Source organism: Rhinopithecus roxellana, chromosome 19 (assembly GCF_007565055.1).
Source record: "Rhinopithecus roxellana isolate Shanxi Qingling chromosome 19, ASM756505v1, whole genome shotgun sequence".
Taxonomy (NCBI): Eukaryota; Metazoa; Chordata; class Mammalia; order Primates; family Cercopithecidae; genus Rhinopithecus; species Rhinopithecus roxellana.
In genome coordinates this window covers 61,278,197-61,289,584 of record NC_044567.1, presented here as the reverse complement: position 1 = coordinate 61,289,584, position 11,388 = coordinate 61,278,197, and the positions used below count along the sequence as shown (strand labels likewise).

The window sequence follows — 11,388 nt, the reverse complement described above, 5'->3', positions numbered from 1 at the left end:
CACTGATGTTATTAGCCTGTTCCTGGCAGTGCCCTTTCATCTTCCCAGGAAATAGGGATTGCTGGTGAAGCAAATGTGAGAGTTGGTTAAGTTGTCCTCCTCTCTACCTGGGAGCCACACCCAAACGAGGAGCCTCACCCCCACCCAAGGAAAGCAAGTTGTTGATAAACATTTTTTGAGCACAACCTCAAAGGCCCCAGTACATATGGCCATGAGCCACCCTGAGCTCCCCAGCTGGGCCCCTTTCTCTACACTTCTGCCCCTTTGGGGAGTCCCAGAGGCTCCATCACAGGCTTTGCCGCCTTGCCCTCTGGCTGTGATGCCAAAGTGCAGGGCAGGTAGGCATCGTGGATGACCTGTCGGACAGTGACCCGGAAAGTCTTGCTGACAAAGCAGTAGAGGCCAAAGTTGACTGCCGTGTTGAGCATGGCCACCATATTGGCCACATCCAAGGCCAGGTGGACCCTCCAGTCGCGGTGGACAGGGGCCACATACATGTGGTAGAGCATGACAAAGACCCGGGGTGCCCACAGGAGGGTGAACAGTGTGGTGATGCCCAAGAGGATGGCTGTGCTCTTGCCCACCCGGGGCTGCAGCCCACTCTGGCCCCTCCTCCGCAGACGGTGGATGATGGCCGAGTTGGTGACCAGGAACACACCACAAGGGATGAAATAGACAGTGAGAAAGTGAGCCCACTTGAGGACCTCGTCCAGCGTGCTGGGTGAGTCAGCGTCTCTCCACACGTCCAGCCACCAGTAGAAGGGGATGCCGGTCAACAGGGCAGCACTCAGGATAGCAGCAATGGCCCGGCGGGTCCGGCCTGGGGACGAGGCGGCCCGATGGTGCAGGGGGTGGCACAGGGCAGTGTAGCGGTCAACCGTGAGCAGGATGGCGATCCAGACTGAGGCGTGGTTGGCAGCAAACTCCAGGATGTTGGCCACGCGCACCACAACCTGGGGCACCTGGCGGGCCAGCAAGGCTCCCTGCAGGAGGAAGCCCGCGAACACGATGACCACCTGGATGATGATATCCGAGGCCGTGAGTGCCAGAAGGTAGTAGTAGGAGGGCTTCCTGGTCCTGGTGGCAAGGCGGCCCAGGGCCACTGCGGTCAGGAGGCTGACTGGTCGCAGCCGAGGTCAGGGAGGGGAGAGGCAGAGGCATCAGAAGAGAGCTCAGACTCTGTTTTCCAAGGTGTCGCCATCGCCCCTCCCCATCTGTGTGTGCAGAGGCTGTGCTGGCTTCTGTTTTTTCTCCTTCTAGATTCTTCTGAAACTCCACTTTGCCCAGAAGGCAACCCAGGCCAGCTCTGCCCTGTCCATCCACTGCAGGCCACTGGCTGTACCCTAGTTATACACAGGTAAGTGCACATGGCAGGGTATCCTCAGAAGCCACCTGTCCTGGCCGGGCATGGTGGCTCACGCCTGTAATCCTAGCACTTTGGGAGGCCAAGGTGAGCAGATCACCTGAGGTCAGGAGTTTGAGACCAGCCTGACCAACATGGAGAAACCTCATCTCTATTAAAAATTAGCCAGGCATGGTGGTGCATGCCTATGATCCCAGCTACTTGGGAGGCTGAGGCAGGAGAACCACTTGAACCTGGGAAGCAGAGGCTGCAGTGAGCTGAGATCACACCACTGCACTCCAGCCTGGGTGACAGAGCGAGACTCCATCTCAAAATAAATAAACAAACAAACAAACAAACAAATAAATAAATAAATAAAGAGAAGCCACCTGTACTATGGCATTGTCCTTCAAGTCCTTTTTAGGTTTTCTATGTCCTCCAGAATGGAGGCGTCCCTGGCCACAGGCATGGGTTTAGCTATCAGACTTGGGGAAAGCTCCAGGACTGAGACCACCCATTCTTCCCATATCCGTGCACCTACCTCTGCCCCCAACTCTGCTCTCTGAAGGCATGGGCAGCACAGGGAGCTTGGTACTCAGCTCAGCCAGTTCCTATGTGAATTTTGTTATCCTAAGAGGGTGTTCACTGCTGGGGAAAACTTGGGTTTAGCTGTGAGCACCCCCAATCCTAGCCCCTTACTTTTATTCCCCTCCAGTGACCCAGAACACCCTGACAATGGCAAGGAAAGACCAGGGGTCTATGATCCAGGGCCTCAGGGGTCAACACAGAGGACTGGCACCCATTGAAGAAGGATCCCCGTTTCTGGCCAAGCCCAAGTCCCCAGACCCTAGCTCCCCACTCACCAGGCAGCCCCAGGCCCAGCAGGACACTGTAGTAGATGACAGGGATGACGCCAGCTACACATGGGGACCTCTCTGGGATCTCTGGCCAGTGGCTTTCAAACTCCTGGCTCAGCCCGCTGCCGTTGGGTGTGGGCAGCAGGGTCACTCGTGGCTGGCCAGCTAGAAGGGGCGGACGGGCAGAGTCAGAGCCTCTGGTCTATTTCTAACCTGGCTGGGCAGCAGCCCCGCCCTGACCTGGGGTCTTTCTAGTCACCCTGCTCTGTGCAGACCCTCTAGTCAGACCCAGCTGAGTGCACTGTCTGTTGCTGTGAGAATTCTTGCCAAGACCACCCTCACCCCCACCCCACCCTACTCCCTCAGTGGCCCGGCTGCCCCACTAATGGGAAGTCCGTGGCAGCCATAGACACCACTGCTCCCCATGGGTCCTCACCCTGCCTAGCAGGGGCTCGGAAACAGGATCACGGGGGCACTTGTGGAGATGCAGGCTCCTGGGCCTCCTCTGGGCGGGCTGAGCCAGAGGGTCTGAAGCGGGGCTGCAGCAGCCATGCTTGTCATCAGCATCTGGGCGATTCTGACCCAGGTGACGCCGGCCACACACAGGGACCTCTCTGGGAGGCCCACAGTGGAGGCCCCAGGGCTGCACAGCTCCACTCAACAGCTGTCCCCCTCTAAGGAGAGGCTGTTGCTAGGGCCCCTCTTTTCTAAGCTAAAGAGACCCTCTTCAGAGGTGAGCACCACTAAAGCTGGAAGGGCCCAGGTCCACAGAGGGGGAAACTGAGTCCACAGGGGTAAGGTGGCTGGTCTAGGATGAGCACCGTCCACTCTGGCCCCTGTTCCCCTGAAACCACACTGCATGTCTCTTTCAGGTAGAACTCCAGCTTTTCGTTTCCTGCTGCAGCCCAGGGGCTCACTGCTCACTCACTCTCAGCTTCGGCCCCTACTCCACCCTCTAGGTCCCTAACCTGCCTCCTGTTCCCTCCTGCCTTTCCACCTGATTGCCCCCAGCACACCCTACTTCAAGATGCCTTACCTGTCTCTCGTCCCTCAAGCCCCATGCTCTGGGGAGCTGAGTCCTGGGTCACCTGTGGCTTTTCCTGAGGGTCCCCGCAGTCCCCTGTCAGCATCGCCAGCTGCACCTCTCACCCCTTGGCTCTCCAAGTGGTTGCCCCAGGATCCTTCCTGAGACACTGAGCCTATTAGTGCAGCGGGGTGGGGCGGGGGAAGGAGGAGGAAGGAATCGGTGGGCGGAGGCACCAGGGAAAGAGCGAGGGTAGATGCTGGTGGAGCAAACCAGGGGCCTCTAAGGCGCGCAGGCAGGAGAAGGGGTTGGGCTGGGCAGGGGCTGCAGCTTCAGGAGAGACGAGCTGAGGGTGGCGTGAGGTTCACAGGTCTGTCTATGCCTGGGGGAGCAGGAAGTGAGGAGAAGAGGCAGGATGGCAGGATGGGGGTTCTGGGGGGCTGCCTCCTGCCCCAGGGCACTCTGGGAGCTGGCCTGGGTTCAGCTGGGGTCACATCCTGAGGCTGAGGACTTTGGGGACAGGCAGAAGGACTCAGGGTGCTGACTCTGAGCATCCAGACTGGGAAGGAAGAGAGAAGAGCACCTCTGCGAGGAGTTGGGGGACTCGTGCCAGGTAGGAGGGTTGAGGCTGCCACAGACAGGGCTATGATCCCAGGAGGCCCAGGGGACCAGCTGTACAGGGTCAGTCCTGCAGTGACCATGGTGGGGGAGGTGGAGGCTGCCCCCAGGGGCAGGGTGGCAGGCAGTCATGCACAGGGTGGGGCATCCCCTGGGAGCAGCCAGACCAGGCTGCCTGCAGCCGGTGCTGGGAAACCACAGTCCTGCAAGCTGTTGTTTTCCTGGCCCTAGTGAAATGGATCATCCCTCAAGAATATCAATCCCTGGCAAATAAACACCAGCCGGTGCCGGTGAGCACTCAGAAGAGACCAGAATCTGCAGCTCTGGCTCCCCTGCCCTAGAGGAAGAGTGACTGGAGCAGCCCACAAGCAGGCACCTGGTACATAGATGCCCCATAGACGGCCTTGGGAGGAGAGCTCAGGCCCCCCTGGAATCACCTCCCATGGCCTGTCCTCTGGGAATGCAGCAGAAAATATGGCAGGAAATATAGGGAGCTTCCCAGCTCTGGGAGTTAGATCTCACATCCGAGCCTGGAATCCCCTGCCCCAACACCCCCTCGGATACTCACAGCAGAGGCTCTGCTGTCCCCTGGTGGCCACATCCTGACCCCGCAAGCCTGAAAGTCCCATGGTTTGGCCAGGCACCCTGGGTGGCACAGTGAGACTGGAGAGGGAGCTGCCTGCTCAGGAAATGTCCTCTGGTGGAGTGCTGGGACCCCAGCCCCAGAAAGTGCAAGTAGCACAGATGACACCCCAGGCCACCACCTCCTTGCAGCTAGGGTGAGAGAAGGCAGGACCTCTCTTCAAGGAGCTGCCATGGGTGAGGGGCAAGGAGGGTCCCCGTCAACATTTACCGAGTGCCTACCCTGTCCCTACACCTTTTAAAATTTTATTTTATGTATAGATATATAGAGAGTTTGGGGTCTCGCTGTGTTGCCGCGGCTGGTCTGGAACTCCCGGCTTCAAGTGGTCCTTCTGCCTCGGCCTCTCAAAGAGCTGGGATTACAGGTGTGGGTCACCATGTCAAGCCCACTTTGTTTTTTTGAGGGATGTACACTTGATTGGAAACTTTAAATATTCTTCAGACAGAACACAATGGTTTCAACCAAGGCTCTCACACAGGCTACACACAAAACTAGAGCTCCCTGGATTCAGAGAGAGGAGAGGGAGAGATGGAGGAGGGGACTAAGTTTGCTAAAATTATGCCCCATGCACGTCCTTCCAGCAACTTAGAATCCCACCCCATAGAAGGTCTGTTCTGGGTTCACCTGGCAGAAACTGCTGGAGTCCTTGGATCGTCCTTTTTTTTTTTTTTTTTGAGACGGAGTCTCACTCTGTTGCCCAGGCTGGAGTGCAGTGGCGTGATCTCGGCTCACTGCAAGCTTCGCCTCCCAGGTTCACACCATTCTCCTGCCTCAGCCTCTGAGTAGCTGGGACTACAGGCGCCCGCCACCACACCCGGCTAATTTTTTGTATTTTCAGTAGAGACGGGGTTTCACCATGTTAGCCAAGATGGTCTCGATCTCCTGACCTCGTGATCCGCCAGCCTCAGCCTCCCAAAGTGCCGGGATTACAGGCGTGAGCCACCACGCCCATCCCCTTGGATGGTCTCATTCGGAGGTCCCAGCTTCCCCGTGTGACCTGTGGAGACCTCAGCCACCTGGAATGGCTGAGCCAAGAATGCTGGCTTTTCTGTGCATGGGACACTATTGATTTGTCTTCCTCAGTATATGCTTCTGTACCCAGGACAGCAGTGATGTCTTGCAGGGAAGTGGGGTCCCACTGGATCTTGTGCATCCATGGGCAACATCATAATACTCATTGCTGACAACACTGGGATCCATGGTTCAAGAGGTGGAGCCTGGAGATGTCTGGCTCAGTGGCAGCAGCAGACAGGACAGGGCAGCCAAGTCATCAGCCAGCACACAGCCTGTATAGAGGTGAGAGGCCCCTTCTTGGTGGTGGCATTTCTTTCCAACATGGTGTGGTATCAGCGGCCAGGGTAGGCTGCTAGCCCACGGGGGAAGGGATTCTATCCACAAGGCAGACAGCTCTGAGTCAGCCTGGGCAAGGTGAAAGATGTTATGAAGACCCAGCTGTACACCTTAACTTTTTTTTCTTTATTTTTTTTTTTTGAGATGGAGTCTCGCTCTGTCACCCAGGCTGGAGTGCAATAGTGTGATCTTGGCTCACTGCAACCTCTGCCTCTTGAATTCCAGTGATTCTCCCGCCTCAGCCTCCCAAGTAGCTGGGATTACAGGTGCCCACCATTATGCCCGGCTAATTTTTGTATTTTTAGTAGAGATGGGGTTTCACCATGTTAGCCAGGCTGGTCTCGAGCTCCTGACCTCAGGTGATATGCCCACCTGGGCCTCCCAAAGCGCTGGAATCACAGGCATGAGCCACCACGCCCGGCCACACCTTGACTTTTTTGGTCTCTGAAGTCTTCAGCTCTGATCAGTCCAGCCAGAGCTACCAGGCATGAGCACAAGGGTCTCTCTCTTTCTCTCTCTTTTTTCCTTCTGCCTCCCCATGCTTCAAGACAGGGTCTCACTCTGTCACCCATGCTGTGGTACAGTGGTGTGATCATAGCTCACTGCAGTCTCGAACTCCCAGGCTCAAGCAATCCTCCTTTCTCAGCCTCCTGAGTAGCTGGGATTATAGGCATGTGCCACCACACCCAGCTAATTTTTGTATTTTTTGTAGAGACAGTGTTTCACCATGTTGCCCAGGCTGGTCTCGAGCTCCTGGGCTCATGCAATCCACCTGTCTCGGCCTCCCAAAGTGCTGGGATTACAGGTGTGAGCCACTGCATGTGGCCAAGGATTCCTTCTTATTTAAGGTTTTTTGTTTGTTTATTTGTTTGAGACAGAGTCTCGCTCTGTTGCCCAGGCTAGAGTGCAGGGGTGCAATCTCAGCTCACTGCAACCTCTGCTTCCTGTGTTCAAATGATTTTCCTGCCTCAGCCTCCCAAGTAGCTGGGATTACAGTCACCAGCCACCACGCCCGGCTGATATTTGTATTTTTAGTAGAGACAGGGTTTCACCATGTTGCCCAGGCTGGGCTTGAACTCCTGACCTCAAGTGATCCGCCTGCCTCAGCCTCCCAAAGTGCTGGGATTAAAGATGTGAGCCACCGTGCCTGGCCTCATATTTATCTTTATGTGCTCCCCTAAGTACACGGGTCCTGAAACTTAAACCCATGATTTCCTGTCCCCAATCCAAGTGACCCAGTGACTCAGGGAACCCTAAATCAGGACAGGAGGCACTACAGATGCAAAGGAGGATGCCAGGTAGGGCCAGGCTGCGTCTGGAGCCCACCCCTCTGAGGTGTTATCACAGTCCAGTGTCTGATCACCCCCTTTGCAGATTCAGAAACTCTTCATCTGGTCCCAAGCTTGCAAGAGTTTTCCATTACTTTTATAATACTAGAGATTCCTTGTCCAAAGGGATCACTTATCACAATGGGAAAAACTTTCCTCAAAAGACAGCATGGGCCGGGCGCGGTGGCTCACGCCTGTAATCCCAGCACTTCGGGAGGCCGAGGTGGGTAGATCATGAGGTCAGGAGATCGAGACCATCCTGGCCAACGAGATGAAACCCTGTCTCTACTAAAAATACAACAATTAGCCAGGCGTGGTAGTGGGCACCTGTAGTCCCAGCTACTTGGGAGGCTGAGACAGGAGAATCGCTTGAACCCTGGAGGCAGAGGTTGCAGTGAGCCGAGATTGCACCACTGTACTCCAGCCTGGCGACAGAGCGAGACTCCATCTCAAAAAAAAAAAAAAAAAAAAAAAAAGACAACATGGGGTTGTGGAAAGAAAAGTCAAGTAGCCAGGTGCAGTGGTTCACACTGTGGTCCCAGCTACTTGGAAAGCTGAGGCTGGAGGATTGCTTCAGCCCAGGAATTTGAGGCTGCGGTGAGCTATGAAAGTGCCATCACACTCTAGCCTGGGTGAAAGAGTGAGACCCCATCTCCAGCAACAACAAAATCAGAAAAAAGAAAAGTCAAGCAGAACTCAGAACTCGAAAAATAAATCCTGCCTCTGAGGTTCCTGGTCCTAAGACCTCAGACACATGGCTGGGCTATAAACACTCCCGTCTGGGGCGGGAAGTAACACTCCTCTCTGGGATGGTGCTGGCCTGTGAACTCATCAGACTTGCCTTCAAGGAATTATGGAGCTCCCAGATCCACAGGGCCAATATATGTGTATATATATGTGTGTGTGTGTATATATGTGTGTATGTGTATATATATGTGTATATGTGTGTGTTGTGTGTGTATGTGTATATACATGTGTGTATATATGTGTATGTGTATATATGTATATATGTGTGTATATATGCGTGTGTATGTGTATATATATGTGTATATGTGTGTGTGTATATGTGTCTGTATGTATATATGTGTATATGTGTGTGTATATGTGTGTATATGTGTATATATGTGTGTGTATGTGTATATATGTGTGTATGTGTATATGTGTGTATATATGTGTATGTATGTGTGTGTATATATGTATATGTGTGTATATATATAAATGTGTGTATATACATGTGTATATCTATCTATCTATATATATATGTGTATATACATGTATATGCAGTGCTGCAGATCCTTCCTCTCAAAGACTTGGCCAAGCACTGTGGCCCATGCCTGTAATCCCAGCACTTTGGGAGGCCAAGGTGGGAGGATCACCTGAGGCCAGGAGTTCGAGACCAGCCTGGCCAACATGGTGAAACCTTGTCTCTACTAAAAATACAAAAATTAGCTGGGCATAGTAGTGCACACCCGTAATCCCAGCTACACAGGAGGCTGAGGCAGGAGAATTGCTTGAACCCAAAAGGTGACGGTTGCAGTGAGTTGAGATGGCGCCACTGCACTCCAGCCTGGGCGACAAAGTAAGGCTCCATCTCAAAAGAAAAATAAAAAAGACTGCTCAGGGCAAACACCTGGCTTCCTGTCTCCCGCCCCAGGACACTCTCCCATACATAAATATGCAAGTACACACACCACACACACATATCCACAAATATGCATGCACACACAACACGCACACACACATATCCACAAATATGCATGCACACACAACACGCACACACACATATCCACAAATATGCATGCACACACAACACGCACACACACATATATAAATATGCACATGCACACACACACTGCATACACGTGTGCATATGCGTAACACACACAGAGCACACATACCACACACATGCATATACACACACAACACGCACACACATATAAATATGCACATGCACACACACACTGCATACACGTGTGCATATGCATAACACACACACACACACACACACACAGACACTCCAGCAGTGCTCAGTTAAGAAAATGAGAACAGAGCATGCCTCTATGTGGAAAGCTAGTTTCTAAATCATTCGAAGAGGGCCAGGGATAAGGGAGGTTAGAAATAATGGGAGGTGGGGCCTGCCAGAGACGGGGAGTCAAAGGTGACTCTCCCGGGTCTTCTTGATGATCCAGGGCCTCCCAGCTTCCTTCACACTTGAAATGCCACCAATCTAACTCTAGTAGGTAGAGCTTGTCTTGGGGTGCGTGTAACAATTGTCTGGGAGTACTTAGAAAATACAGACAGCCAGACTCTGCCCCTGAAAATTCTGGTTCCAAGGTGGAGCATGGGAGATTCTAATGCAGGTGGCTACCCTTCAAGAATGACTGATACAAAATTAGCTGGGCATGGTGGCACTGCCTGTGTCCCAGCTACTTGGGAGGCTGAGGCAGGAGGATCGCTTGGGCCTAGGAGTTTGAGGCTGCAGTGAGCTATGATTGCGTCACTGCACTCCAGCCTTGGTGACTGAGAGATTCTGCCTCTGGAAAAGCAACACAAAACAAAGAATGACTGATGCAGAGGCTGAAGGAGGCTGGAGTTGAGAGGCACAAATATCAAATGACAGTTTTCTGAATAGTGGGTTCTCTTATCATCAATAACATTCCTATTGAAAGCACTGTGCTTGGAAGCTGGGATGCCCTCAGGGACAAGGGCTGCCCTGCTGTGTGGAGACTCGGACTTGCTGGGTTGAGCCAGGACATGGTACAGCCCATGGGAAGGGCAGGCGGGCAGCCAGTGGGCAAGGGATAGTGGATTTGGATGAGGGGAGCCAGGCATGAAAGTCAGGGCAGCCGGAGGGGTTTCCGCTGGGCTGGAGATCTCTAACTCTGCCAACCCGGACGAGGCAGGTGCCAGACCCAGTTCTTGCTCTCTCTGTGGTTCCAGAGAGGGGGTGGAGCTGTTGGGTCTCTGTGCCAGCCAGAGGCAGAAATCAATGCATCGAGCTGGCTCCTGGGATCCAGAGAGCCAGGGAGAGGAAGATTCAATTCATCCCCAACCCAGAGCCCTGCCTCCGAGTCAGATCCCTTGGGAGCCACCCACTTCAGTTAGCCAAGCTCAAAAGAGTCCCTCCCATGAAGAGCTGGGGCAGACCCTGCTGGCTCCCTGCAAAGGTGAGGACTCACAGCATGCTGCCACACACACACACACACACACGCGCTTCTGCTGAGCTCTACACCTCACTTTCCTCTCTCTGTTGCCTTTGTTTTTAGAAGAGCACTCCTCTGCACTAACCCAACTGAGACTGCAACCTAGCTCCCTGCCTCAGTCTCCCTACAGTGGGAGTGAGACACCAGGCCTGCAGCATGCCTCCTCGGAACTCTGGAAAAGGAAAAATTACAGTTGGAAAGTAGACAGAAGCTGGTAAAAGAAGCCTTCCAAGGAGGTGAACTCAGAGGCCTGAGGTCACTTGGAGAAGGAGAATTCAAGTCAGGAAACAGCAGGGCAGACAGCACCCAGCCTTGGGCTGGCTGGAGCGCAGAGCTGGAAGGTGGCCAGCTCCGCTCTGGGCAGGGGTCGCCCATGCAGTGGTACACAGGGCAGGGTGCATCTGCTCTATGCCCAGCCCTGCCACCTGGCTCAGCTTGCCCCTGGGGGAGGTGACAGTGACAGTCCCTACGGAACTTTCCTGCCAGCCCATCACCCTCCCCACAGCACTCCAGGAACCTTCTTCAACAAAGAATATGAAACTGATACCAGTTGCCCATGGGCCCCTATTCGAGAGACCCCTGAGCTTTTCTCTGAGGAGCTGACCCACCCCAAATGGGAGTGGGGGAGGGGTGGGAGCCTCAGCCGCCTCTCCTCTCCTCTTCCAGGCCCTTCCTTTGCAGCCGGCTCACCATGGCTCTCCAGCCACGATGCTGCCAAGTGCGCTCTGTGCCAGGGCTGAGGCCTGGGGTTGGGGGAGGCCAATGGCTGCCAGTGGTCCTGGAGCCCCTTGCCTATTCTCCAGAGAGCCTGAAACTTTCCAGGGAGAAGCACGGCTAGCCCTGCTGGGTGGTAAGGAGATTGGGGGAGGAGGGTTCCGGATCTGTTCCCCTTGGGGGCCCACAGGCAGCACAATAGCCCCCGGGGCTGCCGCTCTCTGGCTTAAATGGTTGCCTGGGCAACAGCTGGGGCCAGTTTCCACCAATCCATGGAGGAGGCTGAGTGGGGGAGGGAGGCCAGGCAGG

At 54.3% G+C, this 11,388-nt stretch overlaps 1 protein-coding gene across 1 annotated transcript; it reads right to left on the bottom strand.

Moving 5' to 3' along the window:
- Window positions 1–248: 248 nt before the first annotated feature.
- Window positions 249–3,329, bottom strand: GPR142 (G protein-coupled receptor 142). The gene is made up of 3 exons (XM_030923504.1): window positions 3,236–3,329; window positions 2,206–2,364; window positions 249–1,120 (listed from the first exon to the last, which is right to left on the bottom strand). Exons 1-3 carry the CDS (start codon window positions 3,327–3,329, stop codon window positions 249–251), a joined length of 1,125 nt encoding a protein of 374 aa, XP_030779364.1.
- Window positions 3,330–11,388: the final 8,059 nt, after the last annotated feature.